Consider the following 24,384-nt stretch of genomic DNA (forward strand, 5'->3'; position numbering starts at 1 on the left):
TTTTGAGGTTTTGGAACACTGGGACAAAAAAGTACAACCCCTAATCAGAAAAGCTGGGACAGTATAGAAAAACACAGAGTTTTTTACATTTACTTTGACATCATTACAGCAGACATCCCAAGTTGCAAAAACTCATTTCAGTGAGGTACCCCCGGACCCGGACCCCATCCACCCCCTATGTTCCCTACATAGTGCACTAGATAGTATTTTAGATATGAATTTATGTTCCCTACGTAGTGCACTAGATAGCGAATTAGACAATTGGTTTATGTTCCCTATACAGTGCACTAGGTTGTATATCAGATCACGGATTCATGTTCACTACATAGTGCACTAGAAAGTATGTGTTCCTTACATAGTGCACTAGATAGTGTATTACATAATTAATTATGTTCCCTACATAGTGCACTAGATTGTATATTCGATCATAGATTTATGTTCCCTACACAGTGCGCTAGATTGTATATCAGATAACGAATTTAATACGCGATCTGCAAAAAAGTCTGTGTCGCCTGCGTGCGCGCGCGCGTGTGTGTGCGCTCTTGGCCGCTCGTTCTAGATTCCGGGAGATTTTATCTGACTTGCGGGCATCAGGGAGCCGCTATGTATATGCGGGTGACTCCTGGAACTTCCGGGACACTTGGGATGTCTGTTACAGACAGTAAAAACCCAAGATATTTCATGTTTTGTCTGGTCAACTTCATTTCATTTGTGATATACATCAATTCCTGCTTTCCAGGCCTGCAACACATTCCAAAAAAGGTTGGGACGGTAAAGCATTTACCACTTTGTAATGTTGCCATTCCTTCTCACAACACTTAAAGTACGTTTTGGCACTGATGATACCAAGTGTTGAAATGTTTTAGATGTTGTTTTGTTCCATATGGGACATTAGTGGACATTACAGGGTTGTCGCAAGTTCTCGATTGTGGACAGGTCAGGACTGCAGGCAGGCCAGTCCGGTACCCGTACCCTCTTCTTGTGGAAGAAGTAGGGTCTGTCTGAAAACCTGGTGAGCTTTCTACATAGACACATTTTATGTCATCCTACACGCTCCAGAGGAGAAGCCAAGTCTAAATTCTTAGAATCCTTAAAATGCTGCCTACTGAGGTGCCCTAATTCAAAGCTATAATTTGACTAAATAACGAGGGAGCATACAAGGCATCCTTAGAGCTGAAGGCAATCCCAGCATTCTGTGTGCCACAACTTCTCTCGCCAAAGAATTCAAATATGGCGGATGAATGCTGAGCAACCAACAGAGTTCTTTTCAATTGTAAATCAATTCTCATTGTTTTTTAAATTTGTAAAAAGGTGCACAAGTGTCATTTATTTGCAAATTTGGGCTTGTCAGGGACAGTTTAACTGTTTTTGATACACAGAGGGAGAAGGTAGCTGGCATGCTAGTGGGTTGTGTCACCTCAGCCTATTGGTTTGAGTGGCCTAAGACTAACTGTATTAGCTTAGTAAGTGAAAATGCTGTAATTGTTTTTTAAGTAGTGTGTCTAAATAATCTGCCATATAAGTTTGATGTCTTATTAGAATCCTCTCTACTTAGGCAGCTGCCTTGGTATGCAGTAGGCAGTAAGGCAGCTCACTAAGTCTTCAGACAGACCCTCTATTGTGAACAGGTCAGGACTGCAGGCAGGCCAGTTCAGTACCCGTACTCTCTTGAAGTTGGCCAGACAAAACATTAAATATCTTGGGTTAATACTGTCTGTGGTGAAATAAATGACAAAGTAAATGTAATAAACACTGCATTTTTGTTTGCATTTTCCATCGTGTCCCAACTTTTTTTTTTTTTTTTTTTTACTGGTTAAGCATTGTAAAACTCCAATACATTGTTTGTTGTCTCCTATATTTTCAGTGCAATGGTCAATATTGTGTTGTTCATATTAGAATAATGTAAAATACCAGAAAAACATGTTGAAGCATAATTGTTGAAACTATTTAATTAAATAAGGTGTATCATATGGCTGAAAACACCTAAAAAAGCTTAAGCTGGTGTTGGACTAGGTGTTATGTTTACGTTTCTCCTGACAGAAAGACACAGACATGCGTCTTATAATGGTCTGATGGACTTCTAATCCTAATAGCACCAGAGCTGTGATGTTATTAAGTGAACGTTTTTGTAATTAAGACACTTCAAGCACCAAATTGCACCCAGTGCACCTATACAGTACATCAGCACGGCATTCCAGTTAGGCTTTCACTTATCATATGTAGACGGCCAGCTAATAGATTGTCTTGCATAATATAAGCATGAATACAAGCATCCTCTATAGTCTATGCATATTTTAATGAATAATTGCTCTGTATTTATTTATTAGAATTTTATTGTCACGTTTTACACTTTGGCTACATTCTTGACAGGATTGTTACAGGTGACCCATGTCAAACACTGTCATGGGCAACTTTGTCTCTCCAATTCCCCTCACTTGCATGTCTTTGGACAGTTGGAGGACACTGGAGCTCCTGGAGGAAACCCATGCAAACACGGGGAGAACAGACCCAGACTGCTTGACCTAGAAATCAAACCCAGGACTTTCTCACTGTGAAGCGACAGTGCTACCCACTAAGCCACTGTGCTGCCCTATGTGCTGGAAAAAATACATGTAAAGTGTGGCACATTATGGCAAATTTAATATTTTACATTATATTTTCCCCCAATGTGTTAAATGTAGCAAATAATTGGAAAAGTGTGCACTAGGCGCCCAGGTGGCACAGAGGGATATTCTACACTCCTCGGTTCGAAACTGGCAGATAGAGAGGCTCCTGTGCAGAATGCAGTTCTGCTAAGGGCTGCACGCAGGTCGAAGGAGGCGTGAGCAGCAATATACCCACCTCGACTGCAATCAGGGATCCCCCAGCAGCGGAAGACAAACTGACTACACAAAATTGGGAGAAAATGAATAAACAAAATAGAAAAAGGAAAAGTGTGCACTAAAATGTGGCCTATTTCAGTTTGTTCTTTGTAGAATCAACAAAAAATGGGGTTTAAACTCTGAAATAAAACAGCATGCGATGGGTAAAGGTTCCCATCAGATGCAGAGTATCAGCCTCCCAGGCAAGATCAGGCTGTACCTGCTGTACTAAAACAAAAGCACACACAGACCTGTAGCCAACACCCCAGATCAAAACGGCACTGCGTTCCAGACCAAACTGCACACAGTTTCACCCGGATACAGACCAGGAGAACAGTCCTGTCTGATACAGCGCACTCCCGCCACACCCCAAACGCGCCATCATAGTGTGATTAATGAGTGTCAATCGATGCCATTTGTCATTGTGGTTTAATCAGCTACAATCTGCTATGCTAATAAAGCTAGTAATGTAATTTATTATGAATTAAGTAGGTGAAACATTTCAATTGGCATCCGCACCGCATAAATGAAAGGGCACGGCAACAAAAGCCAAGAGCAACAACGCGAATACTATAAACACTTAGGAGTCATGTACAACACTCTCATAAAGCTGTCGACAGAGTCAGACCTGCACTCATCATAAACAAACTCTCCGCCAATGATCAAAATCAGCACGTAGAGCTCTGGGTTATCTATCTGTACGCTTATAAAATGTGACGAACACTCCATCAGCTCATACACTGAGTCTGTTTACTTGCACGGAATAAAGAGATAAATCTGATAGTAATCTGACTGTCTAGGTTATTTACACATCAGTAATCTGATAATAAGAAACCTCAGAGTTTAAATGAGTCAGTAATCAGATTTCTTAGAGAAGTCGTGTGTTTACTTTCCGTTAGAGAGGAAGTATCTGTACTATTTATATGAAGTCATTGGGACTTAATCTGCAATGAGCCCACCAGACGTGGAGATCGGCGCTGTGGCTAGATTACAGAATCATGTCATTCTGCCTTGCCAAATTTGGCTGACAAATGAGGCATGGAGGCACAGATGTAAGGAGCCCACCAGATGTGGACATTGGTGGCATGGCTCAGTTAAAGAAACATGCCCTTCTGCCTCGCAAAATAGGGAATGGAGGCACAGATGTAAGGAGCCCACTGGAGTTTGGTGGTGTGGCCTGGCTTGGTCACAGAATCATGTCCTTCTGCCTCACCAAATGTGGCTGACAAATAGAGCATGGAGGCACAGATGTAAAAAGCCCACTGGAGTTTAGTGGTGGTGGCATGGCTCGTTACAGAATAATGTCCTTCTGCCTTGCCAAATGTGGCTGACAAATAGGGCATGGAGGCACAGATGTAAGGAGCCCACCGGAGATTGGTAGTGGTGGCGTGGCTTGGCCACAGAATCATGTCCTTCTGCCTTGCCAAATGTCGCCGGCAAATAGGGCATGGAGGCACATACATAAGGAGCCCACCAGAAATTAGTGGTGGTGGCATGGCTCGGTTACAGAATCATGTCCTTCTGCCTTGCCAAATTTGGCCGGCAGATGAGGTAAGAAGAAGCAGATGTAAGGAGCCCACTGGAGACTGGCAGCGTGGCTAGATTACAGAACCATGTCCTTCTGCCTTGCCAAATTAGGCCAGCAGATAAGGTAAGGAGGCACAGATGAAAGGACCCCTCCAGAGATTGGTGGCATGGCTCAGTTACACAATCATGTCTTTCTGCCTTTGCCAAATTTGGGCAGCAAATGGGGCATGGAGGCACATATATAAGGAGCCCACCGAAGATTGGTGGTAGAAGCAAAGCCTGTACAGACCAAGAGCATGCAAAACTTTTCACAGACTAATGACTGGAGGTGAGGAGTGAACTGCTAAGTGGCAGCTTCTTTCCCAGCTATGCCACTGTGCCACCCTTTCTGCTAGCTTAATCAGACTTCTGAGAATTAAACAACAGCCATATTAAAAAGACAGTTCATTTGCATAACTATCTGAATGATCAGATAACTCCTCAGGATCGGATTATTGATGTACGGACGTGTTCACACTTCATGATGAATAAACCCGTGAACTTGTGTACATGTCTGTAATGGGTTGGACTGGTGGTTGGATACAAGAGAGGTGTACCAGCTGTGAGAAACAAGACCCAAGGTGCAGAAGAACCTCACTATAACTAAATAAAGGGAAAAGCCCTAGGTAAGACCCACGGCCACTGTCAGCCAACCAGCTACTCAATCCACCAATCAGCTAACACACAAGCCAAGGTCCTGAATGCTTATTTCCAAAGTCTAAGCTGAGGAGAAAAATAGGGAAAATTTTGTTATGGTGAGGAATCGACTCGCGAGTCAGATTCAGACAGAGAATCGAGTCGAAAGAAGATTCACTTTCATCAGGGTAATGGCTTCCAAAGATGGAAACAGAAGCACTACTTATCGCAAAAAGCACTCTTCTAAATGAAGCAAGGAGCAAGCGAACGTCCTTATGGTCAACTACCTTACCGACTGAGTACTGACTGACTCGGCACAGAGTAACGTTCAGGTGCTACGAGTTAGCACTAATCAGCGCTGGCTTTTGTGAACTGTAGTTCTCTTGCCATTGGAACGAGACGATCTACATTTCTGCTGTGAGAAACGCTGGATAAAGGTAATCGACCCGTGACACATGTCCCTGTATAAGGTGTCCATCCCTGTCATTCCTAGAGACAACCAACGTGTTGTCATGTGTCGCACACACGGCCTCAGGAATGCTCGGGAACGGGGGGGAGCAGTTCAGAACGGGACCCCCAGATCTCATCTCTGGTCCCATTCTGCAACCCGATCTCCGCCCGGCCAATTGGAAAGCTAACGCATCGCCATTTAAGGCAGCCCGGAGAGGCCGAGCGGCCGTGAAAGCTCGGCTACCAACTGCACACGTGCCAGCGCCCGGCTATATTTGTATAAGCTCTTTATGTAGGGCTGCAACAGAAGTACAGACAAGTGGTGCATATTGTTTGGACAGAATAAAGAAATATAGTGCGCAGGTTGTGTTGGCACGAGCGTTTGTTTGGAAAGTTTTTTATTTCAGCTCATTGTGTCCACACGGTGGATATCGTATAACCGAAGTGTGTTTACATAAAGCTCGTGCCACGCTTCATGTTCGATGTGAACGCTTACCTGTTTGATACACAGCAGTCTGTCATTGGTCTGCTGTATATGTCTGTCCATCGAAGGAATCGAGTTCATCTTGATTTCTGTCTCTCACTTTCTATCTGGAAGCCATTAAAGTTCTTCTCTCTGAAAAATGGACAGACAAAGTGGGGATTGTGTCAGGGAGCACCTCAGAGAAGATTTGTGAACTCTTCATTGTCTCAACAAGGCTTTGTAAGACACTAAGGTGATCTTTAGCACAGGATTTTAGGAACACATTTATTTTTAATAGAGAAGCACAGAACTGAGTGATGTAATATAAAGTCAACAAGGGAGACGTATTAAAATATGTTTACACTTATTACAAAGTGTCTAAATACTGTGTATTGTCAGGTGTCAGTGATTGCACTGTTACTCAGTATAATACTTAATACTTATCCATTCATTCATTCATTCATTCATTCACTCATTTATTGTCTGTTTTACCACCGCTTTATCCTATACAGGGTCGCAGTGGATCAGAATCACTAGACGAAAGGCAGGAAACACTCCAGACAGGTCACCAGTCCATTACAGGGCAAACACACACACAAACACTCATACTTAGTATCTCCAGTTGACCTGAGTGCACGTTTTGGACCGTGAGAGGAAACCAGAGCACCCAGAGGAAACTCACACAGACACAAGGAGAACAAACTCCACACAAAAAGGACCCAGACAGCTCTACCTGGGATTCGAACCCAAGACTTGCTCGATATGAGACAAATGTTTATCCACGGTTTTCATCATTTTATACTCTAATTTTCCATAAATAAGTAAAACAACTCAAAGTGTACTTAGAAGAGAAGGAAGGAACGGCTACAAATGCCTCCATTGGATTTCTGTGGAACCTCCTAGTAAATGCAGGGAGCCCAAGATTCATAGATGGGGCGGGAGGACTAAGGCAAAGCACTTCTGGCTTAGGAGTGTCTCAAGAGTCATGGTGTCCAACTCTGATTACTGTGGTGAGCAGCTTGTTCTGTTTTTTTGGTTTTCATGTCTGCCTGTGTCCTTCTGTCATGGGCTGGTAAGATGATTAAATGATTAGAATATGAACCCAGTTGCAAGAGCCATAAGCAGGAACTAAAATAAATAAATATGAATATATAAACACAATAATAATATAGAAATTAATAAAACAAAACTAAATCAATGCAGCAGCTAAAGCAGGTCTCAGGACTAGATATTTAGAGTTAGAGGACACAGGCCTGAGCTGAGTCCCAAATATGCTTTAAAAGCTTTCACCCAGGTGTAGCAAATAACACTATTGAGGCGAGTAACACTAGGAGAATGCTTTAAAGTGCAGATCAGAGAGAGGTACACTTTCCTATGACCTGTGACCAACCAACGGCCAAATGCCGCAGGTCAGAATGTTAGTAACACAACAGACAAAATCATTTCAGATTTTCTCAGATCTTAATTAATTAATTAATTCTTATTATTATTGATATAGACATGTCCTATTTTCCCTTCCATGACACTGTCGGTCATGGATGTTGGGCGGAGGTCGACACCCAAGCAAGACATAACTGTATCCTACCCAAGACCTAGTAATCTCTTTTAATAACTCACAGATCAAACCATCTGACAATGTACGAAAAAATGTGTTATCCTGGAAGGACAGCTGTCCTTCTCTACTCAAGTAGCTAACATAGGGCAAGCCGTAGCCTAGTGGTTAAGGTACAGGACTAGTAATCAGAAGGTTGCTGGTTCAAGCCCCACCACAGCCAGGTTGCTGCTGTTGGGCCCTTGAGCAAGGCCCTTAACCCTCAGTTGCTCAGACTGTATACTGTAACTATAATGTAAGTCGCTTTGGACAAAGGCGTCTACTAAATGCTTAAAATGTAAATGTAACATGACAAGATCATGCCGGTCCCTCCTCTACAACATCAAAAAGATTTGGCCAAAAAACCCAAAATGTTTCAACCTATTTCTTTGTTTTAACAGGGTTTCGGCAGATTTGTATCCTTGGACTGTTGAACTAGAGAGGGAAATGTTTACTGTGGAAGCACTTCTGTAAGTCGCTCTGGATAAGAGCGTCTGCTAAATAAAGACATTATAAATGTAAACCATAGCTAGCAAACGTCCCCTCTGATGTGTAAAGCCATTGGCCACCTTCGTCTTACCAACTGCCAGATTCCTGAGCCAAAACACAGAAGAAAACGCTTTACTCAAGTATTTCACCACCAAGTGTGATGGTATTTCAGCCAGGCAATAAGACTCACTGTTACAGTAAATAATAAGGTAAAAAGAAGTAACACCCCGTCCTAACATAGCCCTCCCCCGTCTTTCCAACAGCCAGATGTGTCTGTAGAGCGCCCAGCCAGACTGGAAGCAATGCACTAACAGACAAATCTGATCAATTTTAACTAACTAAAAATATGAGAAGTGAAAGCAAATGGACTCTTTCCGGAATGGCTGGTCATTGAATGACCTTTGTAAATGGGTGTTGTGAATGAAACACCTCACATCTTCACATCTTACATAGGACAGCGGTAGCTCAGCAGGTAAGGTACTGGTTCAAGCCCTACCACCACCAAGTTTCCACTGTTGGGCCCTTGAGCAAGGCCCTTAACCCTTAATTGCTCAAACTGTATTTAGTCATAGTTGTAAGCTGCTTTAGATTAAAGCGTCTGCTAAATGCTCACTCACTCACTCACTCACTCACTTTCTTAACCGCTTATCCAATTAGGGTTACAGAGGGGTGCAGGAGCCTATCCAAGCTTTTCAATGGCCGCAAGGACGAGTTTAAAAAGCTGGGATAGGCTCCACACACACACATACACACACATACACACACATACACACACATACACACACATACACACACATACACACACATACACACACATACACACACATACACACACATACACACACACACACCCATTGGGCAATTCAGTGTCTCCAATTAACCTGACTGTATGTTTTTGGACTGTGGGAGGAAACCAGAGCTCCCAGTGGAAACCCACGCAGACACGGGGAGAACATGCAAACTCCGCACAGAAAGGACCCAGACCGCCCCACCTGGATATCGAACCCAGGACCTTCTTGTTGTGAGGCGACAGTGCTACCCACAGAGCCACCGTGCCGCCCCTGCTAAATGCAGTTAATGTAAATGTAAAACATCTGATAAATGGTAATAAAATACTTTATTTTATACTATTTGGATGTAATTAAACAAAATGTATGATCAAACAAGTCTGGTTTTGCAAAAGTAAGGATACAGGTAAATGGGTAGACTTAAAATTCTTTATTTTATACATTTAAATGCCATTTTTCTAACAAGTTAGTCAATTAAATTCTGATTTAGCATTTTTCCCCTGCAATTTGCAAGAGCTTAGACAGTTTAACCCAAATATTTTAATAATTTAATTGTGATATGATAATTTACTCGTATCATCCAGCCCAGACTAAATCAACTCCGTGCAGCTTTATATAACAAGGACAGAGTGTTTACAGACGTACCATCAGCTCTGCTGGAGATGAACAGGATCTGCCCTGTCGTACTTAGCTTGCAAAAATGCTAGCGGAGTCACCTTACTGTTTGCATAGCTGGGAAGTTAACTCGTCTTTGGTTTACCAGTCTCCAGCCCACTCTGTTATAGATACGTTAGGTTCAAATCACTGAACTCATACCAATGGCGGCAAACCAGGACAGGACGGCCTGGACCTTCCAAAAACTCCCCACACTTAATCAAGATATTACAAAGAAGACATGTAGTGCGTGTGTGTAGCCTGCATCCCATCAGCATGTCTATTACACGGTGGTAAAGGTATCATGCCTTCCATTCAAGGTTATCAATTCTGCCCGGCTGGCTGATTTACGGTTCCATTCAACACCGTATAAATCCAGGCTGCCTGACGCGGCGCTGTAACTCACGCGCCAGCGCGGACTGGAGGCGGTCGCGAGGTCCGATTAATAGGTGCAGAGAAGGGAAAGGCAGGACTTCATCCCTCATCCACCCGGCTTATCGCCATCAGTCTTTAAAACATTTTTCTCAGTCCAAACAGGCAGGCTGCTGAAAGAATCCCCCAGCATGCACCCTGCCGAGGCTAGATAAAGCTCGCTTCACACAGATTGTATATCCGATCGGGGTGCTCAGCGTGTGCCGGAACACACCGCATTTAAGGCCCTTAAGCAGAAATAGTTATCAGTGTAACGACAGGCTCATTAATGAAGTGCTAGGCGTATAAGGTAATGCGGGATGACAGGCGTGCATCGGCTCTATAACGCTGGCTATTCAACACACACACGCTAAATACATAGCAAGTTTATTTTAGGATCTGCCTAGCCTGGCATTACTCGTAAAGTCAGGCTTTTAATTAAACCGTCGTGAGTATGTTTTAAAAATCACTTTCAAGTCTTTTTCCTATGTCCTGTGCACTCCAGGGTGCTCAGAGCTTCCCTTGATTGGTGTCTAGACAGAGCTCACGCCTGTTATGAGCCAATTTTTGTCTAAACAACTCAGCAACTCAATTTATTCAATCACAAATCTGACATCTGGCTTATCTGCAATTTGTTCTGCTGTATGGAAATGTATTAACTGTTATTTAATGCACATGTGTACTCGATGTCCATGCACATTACCAAATACTTGCACTGTAACCTGATGCTATGCATATTTTATGCTAGTGTTACTTTACTACTGTACTTTAACGATATTACCAATATTTGCACATTTTAGGATCTGTGCACGTCTTTTAATATTTAGTTAAGCAATTTTTACCAGCTTATACTTCTTTTAAACAATCAAAATACACAGTTTCTTGAGCTGGCTTGGTGTGTATATAAGGTGTGCGATAGGTCTGTACATACCCTATTTTGCCAAAAGTATTCACTCACCCATCCAAATCATTGAATTTAGGTGTTCCAATCACTTCCATGGCCACAGGTGTATAAAACCAAGCACCTAGACATGCAGACTGCTTCTACAAACATTTGTGAAAGAATGGCTCGCTCTCAGGAGCTCAGTGAATTCCAGCGTGGTACCGTGATAGGATGCCACCTGTGCAAGTCGTGAAGTCCAGTCGTGAAATTCTCTCGCTACTAAATATTCCACAGTCGACTGTCAGTGGTATTATAACAAAGTGTAAGTGATTGGGAACAACAACAACTCGGCCACAAAGTGTTAGGCCACGTAAAATGACAGAGCGGGTTCAGCAGATACTGAGGTACATAGTGCGCAGAGGTTGCCAACTTTCTGCAGAGTCAATCGCTACAGACCTCCAAACTTCATGTGGCCTTCGGATTAGCTCAAGAACAGCGCGTAGAGAGCTTCATGGAGTGGGTTTTCACGGCCGAGCGGCTGCATCCAAACCTTACATCACCAAAGCGTCGGATGCAGTGGTGTAAAGCAGCCGTCACTGGACTCTAGAGCAGTGGAGACGTGTTCTCTGGAGTGATGAATCACGCATCTCTGTCTAGCAAAACGATGGATGAGTCTGGGTTTGGCGGTTGCCAGGAGAACGGTACTTGTCTGACTGCATTGTGCCAAGTGTAAAGTGTAAACCATGGTGTGGGGTTGTTTTTCAGGAGTTGGGCTCGGCCCCTTAGTTCCAGTGAAAGGAACTCTTAATGCTTCAGCATACCGAGAGATTTTGGACAATTTCATGCTCCCAACCTTGTGGGAACAGTTTGGGGATGGCCCCTTCCTGTTCCAACATGACTGCGCACCAGTGCACAAAGCAAGGTCCATAAAGACATGGATGAGCGAGTCTGGTGTGAAAGAACTTGACTGGCCTGCACCTCAACCTGATAGAACACCTTTGGGATGAATTCGAGCGGAGACTGTGAGCCAGGCCTTCTCGTCCAACATCGGTGTCTGACCTCACAAATGCGCTTCTGGAAGAATGGTCAAAAATTCCCATAAACACACTCCTAAACATTGTGGAAAGCCTTCCCAGAAGAGTTGAAGATGTTATAGATGCAAAGAGGGTGCCGACATCATATTAAACCCTGTGGATTAAGAATGGGACGTCACTCAAGTTCATATGCGTGTGAAGGCAGACGAGCGAATACTTTTGGCAATATAGTGTATGTCCCTTGTTGCTGTCATGGGTAAAAGTAACATGGGTAAAATTGTCTACCCTGGGGCGGATGGGATCTTCCAGCAAGACTGTGTGACATGTCACATAGCTAGAAATGTCTAAAACTGGTTGGAAGAGCAAGACCAAGACTTCCATGTACCACCCTGTACCCCTAATTCCCCAGACTTGAACCCAATTGAGCATCTGTGGGACCACCTTAATCGGGGTGTTCGCTCCTCCTCCACGCCCCCTTCAGTAGCTGTGGGTCAGCATGGCTCCAGATACCTGTGACAACCTATCAGGACGTTATTGAGTCACTCAAACCAGCCAATTAAAAAGCCAGTATTATGAATGATGTAACACTAAATTACAGAGAACACGTTACACTTCAGCGTGAAGCACTGGCTTTTATTTAAATCTAAAATGCATACAAACCAAACAGAGCTGATGTGTCCTAAAAATCAAAGCATATATATAATTCAGTGTTACATTAGTGTGAAATTTGGGACACAGCTCCTCAGCTCACCTGCTGCAGCAGCACCTCTTTTTTACTCTGTATCTGCATTTTTTTGCTCTACACCAGGCACAGTTTATTCTGTACACCAGTTTGGGAGTATCTGCACTCATCCCCCCTCTTATTATTCCGGTCTTGCCCTTAATTTGTCATCTGTCTGAATCTATGCATTACATTGTCTTCAAACGTCTAAAAATTCATGGCACATGTCACATCTATCAGACTGATAAACTGCTACATAGAATGTGATACATATACTAATATCTCACTTTAGAATATTGGTCTGAGTTTTCCCTGAAAGGTCACATGACAATATATTTGCAAAGTGTCTTATTGAGGTGAGGCTTGTGCTGGCAGGAAGGATATCAATATCAATATAAGTTCAAATGTCACATCCGTAACACTGAAACAGCCCTAAATATAGATAACTTACTAAACTAGGTTGGCAGCACTTAAGTCAGTGGTAGTGGGTCAGTTGTAGCAATTAGGGTCCCAGTTCAAGTCGCTTAGGATAAAAGTGTTGTGAGAGAATAATGTTAATTTACACAAGAAGTGTTAATACATAATCAATTACTGCTTAGAACATGTAGATATGCTAAGGGCATTTTTGCCAGTAGTCATATTCCATTAGTCCAAGAATACTGCCACAGTGGAATGTTACTACTAGTGTCCACTAAATACCAAAAGTGTAAAATGCAATGTAAATCTAACACAATGTAGATCTGCTAGAACAATTGTAACATTATGGCAACAGTTTAGGGATTCCCCATTCTCTCTTTTAGCATGATTATGCCCCAGGAGTTCCAGTTGCCTACACGAAGCATTGGTCACAACCCGGCTGAAGACTTTTGGAATGAATTAAACTGAAATTGCAAGCCAGGCTTTCTTTTTTCAGTATCAGTGGGCACGAATTCCCACAGACACACTCCACAGAGGAGTGAATGATAGTAAAGCTACAATTGTAAAATGAAGCAATTCAATATCAATGTCCAACAAGGTCATGATCAGGTATCCTAATACTTTTGTCCCTATAGTGTAAGTCCATACATAAAGATCAACTGCCAAGTTGCCACTGTTGGGCCCCTGAGCAAGGCCCTTCATCCTCAATTGCTTGAATTGTAGGTCACTTTGAATAAAAGCATCTGCTAAATGCTGCAAATGTAAATGTAAATGACACCCTTAGTCCTAGTCATTAAGTGAAGTTACTACATACTATATATAAATAAAATAAAATAAATAAAACGTGTTTCTTTTTTCACTTCATCCTGATCTAAGTCAAAAAGAACATGGTGCCAACTGAAAACACTGGGTGCAAATCAAGAATGCACACTAGACCGGGCAAAAGGGCAAGATGACATGGCTGGTAGAGTGGGTGTCACACAGGAATATGGGTACTGAAGAACTGAGTTTAGTTCTTATTCACTTTGAATGACAAGAAGAGAGGAGTTTAGGAGGTGTTTCCTTACACCTTCTCAAAACATCAATATGCCCTAATTTGGCCCTGGATTTGTGAATGGGTGTGTCATGCACCTCAACCCTGACCGGAATTAATGTCCTAGTAAACGAGAATGAATGCGTTAATACAGGCTTACATACAATCCCACTTCATTTGAGACATCAGGGGGTTTGCAGAGGCAGGACGTTTCCAGCAGGTGTCTCCCTGTCACACTGCAGTCTCGCCTCATGACCACTTTTCCACATCACTATTAGTGCGCTACTACCTCTTGTTCCTTTAAGCCTCTAGAAGTGCTATAAATCCTCTACTCCAGCTCACTGACGGGACACTCAAACAGCTCCAGCTGACCTTGTGACTATTGATTAGCCATTTCCTCTCGAATCTCGCGGTCTCTCATGCCTCCAGCTATCAGCCTGGACTAAAATCAGACAGTGAAGGAGAGAGAGAGAGAGAGAGAGAGAGAGAGAGAGCGGGACGAGGCAGGAAAGAAAGGAAGTGACAAGGAGAAGCTGGTCTACATCTGCCCTCACCGTGATCCTAGCTTTTGTTTGCTGTACAAAAACAGGAGCGCGCACGTTATGTCGGGAGGAAGACGAGATACCGGCGCGGCATGCGATGAGCATCCTGTTTTATCAAGCAGGTCATCATCAGAGTCCAGTGCACTGCTTCTCCGTTACTCCTCGCTACGTCTGTCCCTCATGCAGGGAGGGCTGCAAAAACAGCAGTTATATAATCCACCGACTACCTCAAAGAAAACAAACCATGTCCTCGTTATCCCAGCCATGAAGTCATTCCAAGCACAAAGGGTACATTCTGATACTCAGACGTGAGGTTTCACAACATGTACATGCACTCCAAACTAAATCTGGGTACTATGACCTTTCAGAAACCATGCAGGACAGCATCTTATTTACTGTTATACCAGTATGACTGGTATAAAGCTGTAAACAATTAGAATAAGTATAATACATTACTCAGGGATTACCATCTGGGCATGAAACGACCCTCCGAAGCGGAAGGAAGATTAATCGTATCAGAGGAGCCGCCTGACTAGTAACTCATACTGCCAGAACGAAAAACAAAAGCCAGGAAATGGGGCAAAAAAATCACCACATGGAAACCTAGTATGCCTTAACAAAGAAAGCAGAGAAGCACAGGGACAGGGGGCTAGAAGAAAAAAACACTGTAAGAGGTTATCTCTTTATAACCAGACACGTGCAGCATGACTCAGAAATGACTTACAGCATTCAAAAGATCAACTCCCGGGTTAAAGACAGGAACCGAGGGCGACTGATATCAACCCAGCCCCGGTTCTGGACTGCTTTGCTTGGGGGGGCAGTGAGAAAATCTGGGTGGGCAATGTACCGACATGGGGGGAGTGCACTGACATCTGACATGCGTATATTTGCTTCGTAAGCAAACGGGGCGACACGGTGGCTCAGTGGGTAGCACTGTCGCCTCACAGCAAGAAGGTCCTGGGTTTGATCCCCAGGTGGAGCGGTCCGGGTCCTTTCTGTGTGGAGTTTGCATGTTCTCCCCGTGTCTGCGTGGGTTTCCTCCGGGTGCTCCGGTTTCCTCCCACAGTCCAAAGACCTGCAAGTGAGGTGAATTGTCCACGACTGTGTTTGATATAACCTTGTGAACTGATGAACGTTGTGTAATGAGTAATTACCGTTCCTGTCAGGAATGTAACCAAAAGTGTAAAACATGACGTGAAAATCCTAATAAACAAACAAACATAAGCAAACACTTCATATTTGCTTCAGTGTAAAATAAGCAAGTGTTGAGAAGACAGAGTAAAAAGTTGTAATAACGTGACGACACGTCTCCGTTCTGACTTTTGTGTCTGACAAACTTTTCCTTGTAATTTACACAAGAACTATTTTTCCTAAATAAAAGGGCTATTCTAAGAAAATGTTGTTTCCTAATGTCTCACCGTCATCACAATATTAACATTTACATTAATATATATATATAATTTTTTTATTTATAATTTTTTTTTTACTGTGTAGGACTCAATTCTGTAACACAGGTATAACTAATTGTACATGTCACTGTGTAACTAGTACAACATTTCATGCATTTTAATCAGCGTTCTGCTTCATGCAATTTGTAGACGCTCCCTTGATGAACCTCACATTTAAGAAATAGCTTTAACTAAAAATTAACTAAACTTTTTAAAATCTATTTGATTGTTGTTGCTCCTTGTTTACTGCAGAGTTAGTTCATGCAATTTTATTCTTGTTTTGGATGTTTATTGGCCGGGAACAAAGAAATACTATAAAACAAGAAAATAAATAAATGACGGAATGAATCTCGGACATCAGGTGATCATCCAGTATAAAACTAACATGACCACAACGGTGTACAAGGACTAGTAGGGAAATCGCTTCCCCATATTGTTTAATTGTTTTTTGCAGTTAGAGCAAATACAGTGTATCACAAAAGTGAGTACACCCCTTAAATTTCTGCAGATATTTAAGTATATCTTTTCATGGGACAACACTGACAAAATGACACTTTGACACAATGAAAAGTAGTCTGTGTGCAGCTTATATAACAGTGTAAATTTATTCTTCCCTCAAAATAACTCAATATACAGCCATTAATGTCTAAACCACCGGCAACAAAAGTGAGTACACCCCTAAGAGACTACACCCCTAAATGTCCAAATTGAGCACTGCTTGTCATTTTCCCTCCAAAATGTCATGTGATTTGTTAGTGTTACTAGGTCTCAGGTGTGCATAGGGAGCAGGTGTGTTCAATTTAGTAGTACAGCTCTCACACTCTCTCATACTGGTCACTGAAAGTTCCAACATGGCACCTCATGGCAAAGAACTCTCTGAGGATCTTAAAAGACGAATTGTTGCGCTACATGAAGATGGCCAAGGCTACAAGAAGATTGCCAACACCCTGAAACTGAGCTGCAGCACAGTGGCCAAGATCATCCAGCGTTTTAAAAGAGCAGGGTCCACTCAGAACAGACCTTGCGTTGGTCGTCCAAAGAAGCTGAGTGCACGTGCTCAGCGTCACATCCAACTGCTGTCTTTGAAAGATAGGTGCAGGAGTGCTGTCAGCATTGCTGCAGAGATTGAAAAGGTGGGGGGTCAGCCTGTCAGTGCTCAGACCATACGCCGCACACTACATCAAATTGGTCTGCATGGCTGTCACCCCAGAAGGAAGCCTCTTCTGAAGTCTCTACACAAGAAAGCCCGCAAACAGTTTGCTGAAGACATGTCAACAAAGGACATGGATTACTGAAACCATGTCCTATGGTCTGATGAGATTGTTTGGTTCAGATGGTCTCAAGCATGTGTGGCGGCAATCAGGTGAGGAGTACAAAGATAAGTGTGTCATGCCTACAGTCAAGCATGGTGGTGGGAATGCCATAATCTGGGGCTGCATGAGTGCAGCAGGTGTTGGGGAGTTACATTTCATTGAGGGACACATGAACTCCAATATGTACTGTGAAATACTGAAGCAGAGCATGATCCCCTCCCTCCGGAAACTGGGTCGCAGGGCAGTGTTCCAGCATGATAATGACCCCAAACACACCTCTAAGACGGCCACTACTTTATTGAAGAGGCTGAGGGTAAAGGTGATGGACTGGCCAAGCATGTCTCCAGACCTAAACCCAATAGAACATCTTTGGGGCATCCTCAAGCGGAAGGTGGAGGAGCGCAAAGTCTCGAATATCCGCCAGCTCCGTGATGTCGTCATGGAGGAGTGGAAAAGCATTCCAGTGGCAACCTGTGAAGCTCTGGTAAACTCCATGCCCAGGAGAGTTAAGGCAGTTCTGGGAAATAATGGTGGCCACACAAAATATTGACACTTCAGGAACTTTCACTAAGGGGTGTACTCACTTTTGTTGCCGGTGGTTTAGACATTAATGGCTGTATATTGAGTTATTTTGAGGGAAGAATAAATTTACACTGTTATATAAGCTGCACACAGGCTACTTTTCATTGTGTCAAAGTGTCATTTTGTCAGTGTTGTCCCATGAAAAGATATACTTAAATATCTGCAGAAATGTGAGGGGTGTACTCACTTTTGTGATACACTGTATATGCATGTCGAATATACAAACAGGGGACGCATTGTGTGTTTATTTCTGGTTGAACTGATAGAAAATGTTGATTTCGAAAAATTAAAATATGACCCGTTTTTCAATTTCTGTTTGTTTGTTATTTGAAATGAAACTAAAAACTGAAACTTTTTTTAATTGTTGGATTTGAAGTGAAAAAACGAATGACCAAAAGTACACGGACCCCTTAGCTTGCGTATCAACCCAAGATACCACACAGAATGGGTCAGAGAAAAAGCCAGGATTAAAACAGTGATCATAATTACTGATCGCACACTCCCCTGAGCAACACTAGCTGACTTCTTTTAGCTTGTTTTATTTATATTTACATTTTCGGCATTTAGTAGACGCGTTTATCCAAAACGACTTACAGTACTGTGACAGTTTACAGTCTGAACAATTGAGGGTTGCTCAAGGGCTCGACAGCAGAAACCTGGCAGTGGTGGGGCTTGAATCAGTGGTGTGGCTTAATCCAGTAACCACTAGGCTACAACTGCCCTTATTTACACTTGGTCTGAATATTCTAGTCCACACAGCAACAATAAACACATTTTGCACAATCCCTGGTTTAATAGTACAATTCTATTCTTACTCTTATTATTGTTTATTTATAGGGGCAGTAGTAGCCTAATGTGTAGAGCTTTGAGCTATCAGTCAGAAGATTGTCAGTTTAAATCCAGGCCCTGCTATGCAGCCACTGTTGGGCCCTTGAGCAAATCCCTTAACTATGTCTGCTCCAGGGGTGCCGTACAATGGCTGATCCCACGCTCTGACCCCAGCTTCCAAACAAGCTATACTGTACACTGTATACGTATATATGACAAATAAAGGCATTCATAGTTCTTTAATCAATGCACTTTACACTTATCTAATGTTTATGTCCTCAGTGTGAAACTTCTTTGGCACCCAAATTAGGCGAATGGTGTCAACACGCTCACTCACACTGTCAGCACCGATATAATTACATTAATCTACTTTGAATGTAATTAATGTAAGATTTAAATCAGACCAATTAACATACAAATACAGCAGTTTATTACATCTACAAAACGTGGACTGCAAATATATTCATTAACTTTTGGTACTCAAGAAAAGCTTCAATAGAGGCATCAATATTCATTCATTCAGTCTCTGTTTTACCACCGCTTCACCCAATTCAGGGTCACGGTGGGTACATATCACCGAGCAAAAGGCAGAAAACACCCTGGACAGGTTGAGCAAACACACACATTCATACTCATAGTATCTCCAATTAACCTGACTGCATGTCTTTTGACTGTGGGAGGAAACCGGAGCACCCCGAGGAAACCCACACGGACACAGGGAGAACGTGCAACCTCCACACAGAAAAGACACAAACTGCTCCACCTGGGAATCGAACCCAGGACCTTCTTGCTGTGAAGCGACAGTGCTACCCACCGAGACACCGTGCTGCCCGAGGCATCAATTTGGTTCCAATTTTGTAGCGTGAACATGCGGAGTTCATTAACAACATAATTACAAATATAATGTGTAATTATTTCTTTACTCCATATGTATCCACACGTCATCCTGTTTTATAAAATAGAAAGTGTACAGCTTGTCTGTATTTCTTTAAAAGTTACAATTGAAAGTAATATGACAAGTTCGACCAATCACGTTATTCATGGCCTAGCACGAAGTTAATCCCCGACCTGTATTTTATTTGCAGACCAAAGAAAAGTTTCCGGGAGGCTCAAAAACTGTGTACACACATGCCCAAGTATGCCAAAAATGAAGTGATATAGGGGACAGCGGTAGCTCAGTGGTTAAGGTGTTGGACTAATAATCAGAAGGCTGCATGTTCAAGCCTCACCACTGCCAAGTTGCCACTGTTGGGCCCCTTAGCAAAACCCTTAACCCTTTAATGGTCTGCTTATCCATTTGGAGTCTGGAGTTTGCATGTTCTTCCTGTGTCTGCGCGGGTTTCCTCCGGGAGGTCCGGTTTCCTCTCACAGTCCAAAGACATACAAGTGAGGTGAACTGGAGATACAAAATTATCCATGACTGTGTTTGACATTAAACTTTAACTGATGAATCTTGTGTAACGAGTGATTACCTGTCCTGTCATGAATGTAACCGAAGTGTGTAAAACATACACCGATCAGGCATAACATTATGACCACCTTCCTAATATTGTGTTGGTCTCCTTTTTGCTACCAAAACAGCCCTGTAACTGTGATGCTCTGTGTATTCTGACATCTTTCTATCAGAACCAGCATTAACCTCTTCAGCAGTTTGAGCTACAGTAGATCGTCTGTTGGCTTAGACCACACGGACCAGCCTTCGCTCCCCACTTGACCCTGTCGCTGGTTTACTACTGTTCCTTCCTTGGACCACTTTTGATAGATACTGACCACTGCAGATCGGGAACACCCCACAAGAGCTGCAGTTTTGGAGATGCTCTGACCTGTCGTCTAGCCATCACAATTTGACAAGTCCTATTAAAAAAGAAAAAGAAAAAATCTGAGTCTAAATATTTGGGTAAAAAAGCTGTATTTAAATGTTGTTTGGGCTGTAGCTACTCATTGGTTGACGTGTTAAACTCAAAAATATTGGTTTTAAGAAAACAGCTTTTCTAACCTATATGTCAACTTGAAGTTAGCAGCTGAAAATCATCCATAAAAGTTGCATTATTTGTGTCCACTAGTAAAAAATATTAATTGTTAATTGTTGGTATAGTCCAAAGAAACTAAGAAATGCAAAGAAATAATTTTTAAACATTATTTTCTTGGTTAACCCTCTATTGTTCATCACTGCTCAGTCATAACTGTAAGTCATTTTGGATAAAAACAGAAATCTGAAAGGGACTCGGGTCCGAAACAAAATTGCAAGTGTAAAAACACCCTAAATCCTATTCCAAATAGCATTCATTAGATTCTAATTACAAACAGTGCATGGTTTGGTAAGTGGGCTGAGCCATATGTCACCGGTTTGACTGAGTGCTGTAGTGTATCAGCGTGCCAGTGCTCCAGATGCCCGACCCCAGTGAGTGGCCCCTGCACCGAGCATAAAGCCGGGTTTGTTGAGCGTGGGGAGCGAGGTTGGGTAAAGGCACTCCGCTGCTCGCTATTGTCCCGACCCGAAATGTGCCATAATCCCCAGAGCAGTGTCTCGCTCCCACTCAGTGTGTGTTCGGTGTCCTCATCCTGCCCCCGCCTCTCCCTTTTTTTTTTTTTGCTCTCTTTCTCTCCCCCATCCCCTCCTGCCACTCACTTACCCCCTCCTCTGGTTCCTCCCTCCTCTTGCCTCTCTCTCTCTTTCTCTCTGGCTCTCTCGCTCTTCTTCTCTCGCTCTCTCTCCAGAGCCCCGGGAGCATGCTGCTTTAACAGGCTGAGGAATGGATTCATTTCATCTAATGTGGTTTGGTCTGCAGCAGAGCCACTCACCCAGAGCAAGAGGCTCCCTACTGCAGTCATGTGTTTTCATACAAGCCAATCAACACGGTCGCACCAGCCTGGCCTCGTTCCCTCCCACAATCCCTCTCTCTCTCTCTCTCTCTCTCTCTCTCTTTTTCTCTCCCTCTCTCCGCTTCTCCATCGCTCCTTTCCTTTCCCCTCACGCTGGCTGTTCCTTTGACTGAATCTACCTTCCCCTTTGAAGACTTCCCCCTTTTTCTTTTCCTGTTGCCCACCCCCTTCTCACTCTCCCGCCTTCCTTTTTTTATTCTTTCCATCTGCCGTCGGCCCTGTATGTCACTGTCAGGGAGGCGTGGACTGATTTGACTCTGCTTTTCCTTCCCTCCAGATCTAAATAATCTTATGCTGGTCAGACACTACACGCCACTTCACAGCATTACACTTATCTGCCTAATTTCCCTTCCTGCATTTCGAACCAGTTTGGAAGAAATTGTCAGCACTAGGATAAATTGGTGTGAGGACATAAGTCCGCTTTATTATACCATGTGGTCAAAAAGTCACTGTCTAAACCAAACCAGAAGTGCCCAAAATCTCCTCTCACTTTTGTAACAACTGGTCATTCAGAAACAGTTTTTATTTCCACCTCAATTACCTCGCTGAACACAACACTACAACGTTAACACCACTAACACCATGGACTACACCCTGGACCTATGATTTATTATTTATTATCATTTATTTATTATTATTTGCACCTGCTTTTTATATAAAACCGTATACCTTACACATATCTGCACAATTATATACCAGTGTTGACCCTATAGTTATTTATTTTACATATCTATATTATTGTTATTATTATTATACATACCTAGTATTCCCATTCCCAAGCTTATGCATATTATTATTATGTATATATTACGATATTACATATATGTATATAGACCAAATACCATATATGTAAATAGTTACAGTTTTAATTTTATACTAACCATAGATATATTCACTGCTCAGCTGACAAAACCAGTGTGTAAATGGGTGCACTGGATCAAAATCCAACATCCCAAACTGCACTACCACACTACCACTAAACAGTATTCAATTATAACACCTAATGATGTATCCTAATTAAAATCCTATTTAGTACAGTTGTATATGGTTTGACACAGAGCCCTGCTTAAATCTGAAATGCACTACGTGTAGGACAGTGGTAGCAGTGGTAGGGACAGTGGTAGAGACAGTGGTAGCCTAGAGGGTAGAGCTTTGGACTATCAACCAGAAGATTGGCGGTTCAAATCCAGGCTCTGCTATGCAGCCACTGTTGGGTCCCTTAACCCTGTCTGCTCCAGGGGTGCCGTAAGATGGCTGACCCTGCGCTCTGACCCCAGCTTCCAAAACAAGCTGGGATATGCGAAGAAAGAATTTCATTGTACTGTACGACTGTATATGTATATATGACAAATAAATTATATCTTCTTCTATCTTCTTCTAGTTCCATATTCATTTGCATTACCTGATAATATCATTGATTTGGGTGTTGGTTGGGGGTTTGGGTGTTTTGTAGGCTGCAGATGCAATAAAAAACAATCAAGAGTCAATCACAGACAGACCCGATTTCTTTCTGCCAGTAGGAAACACGATCCCCATTTAAATCCAAAAAACAAAAAGGATGACGGTCACCCCACAGAGACATAAGCCGTCCCCAGAAAATGTCTATAAGGGCCTTAGCGATAATCCCGCAGTAAAGTGTACAACCACACAGAAAAGTAGGAAAAAGAGCTACTCAGTCCACCAATGTGTGATAACCTGTGTAAAGATAGGGAACACAGTAAAAACAGAGGGCAGTTATAAAATGAGCATAGCAACCACTCCACCAACTGATGCAACAAGTGTCCATCATGGATCCATGTGTGGAGTCCACTCAGAGAGGGGCTGTCATGCCCTTTCCAGAGGCAGTTTGCCCTTCCAGGGCAGCTACAACATAAAAGCTATAGCCTAATGGTTACAACAGAGCAGCTGTAGCCTAATGTTTATGGTACTGGAATAGTAATCAAAAAGTCGCCAGTTCGAGCCCCATCTCTGCCGGGTTGCCACTGTCGGGCCCTTGAGCTGTGAAAGCTGAGAAATGCCACAGAAACAGACTTTCTCTAGAGTTTCTAGGGAAGAAGATCAAAGACACAACAAAGAGCCTGTGGCGAAGTGGCAGATTAAGCGGGTATTTAAAGAGCTCTCCCAGCTGCAGCAAATTGGCACTGATGAGGTGCAGAGACTACCTAACGCGACTGTCAGTCATTTGCGCCTTTATAACCCTATTTTACTATAACGGCATGGCGAATGGGCATGATTCTGTACTCATGCCCCCTGCCAATCTATCGAGTACTATGTGATGTCACAAAGCAATGAGATATGGTTCTCTTACAAATGCTGGATTGATATGTTTCTACTGTAATGCTTCTCCACTGGTGAACGAAAAAAAAAAAAATTACAATCAAATCATGTCTAACACGGTCATTACCACAGCCAGCGATAAAGCAGCCTATACTAAGCAGCATGTCAATGGTAACATCACTACTGCTATTTTTGCCACAGACCACCTCTTCCCCGGGGAGACTGATAAGATTGGACATTATGCACTCAGCTCAAAGCTAATGCTTAATCCCAGCCAGAGCTCCATAAAGGCTGAAAGCGAGAGAGAAAGACACCGCTCGGTCTGAATTGAGTCAACAGAAGGCCACAGAGTGGCAGCAACACCGAGCATGACGGAGAGACATCTTCATAATATTGAGAAATGCAGAACAACAAAGAAGAACTCATATATGGACATATTTGACCGAGTTGTCACCTAAAATTAAGCCGCATTGATTTCTACATTCCTTTTTAGTAAACGCCCTATACTGGTCAG

General features: G+C 42.8%; 1 protein-coding gene across 1 annotated transcript in view; it reads right to left on the reverse strand.

The window, feature by feature from the left end:
• Positions 1-24,384, reverse strand: part of LOC134315286 (zinc finger MIZ domain-containing protein 1-like) — a 212,268-nt gene that overhangs the window by 20,249 nt on the left and 167,635 nt on the right. Inside the window, exon 4 of the mRNA XM_062996373.1 lies at positions 6,010-6,129. Coding sequence (XP_062852443.1) covers positions 6,010-6,078 — 69 coding nt within the window. The 5' untranslated portion in view covers positions 6,079-6,129. The remainder of the gene's footprint in view (positions 1-6,009; positions 6,130-24,384) is intronic.

The sequence above is a fragment of the Trichomycterus rosablanca genome, chromosome 5 (assembly GCF_030014385.1).
Source record: "Trichomycterus rosablanca isolate fTriRos1 chromosome 5, fTriRos1.hap1, whole genome shotgun sequence".
In the NCBI taxonomy this organism is placed as follows: domain Eukaryota; kingdom Metazoa; phylum Chordata; class Actinopteri; order Siluriformes; family Trichomycteridae; genus Trichomycterus; species Trichomycterus rosablanca.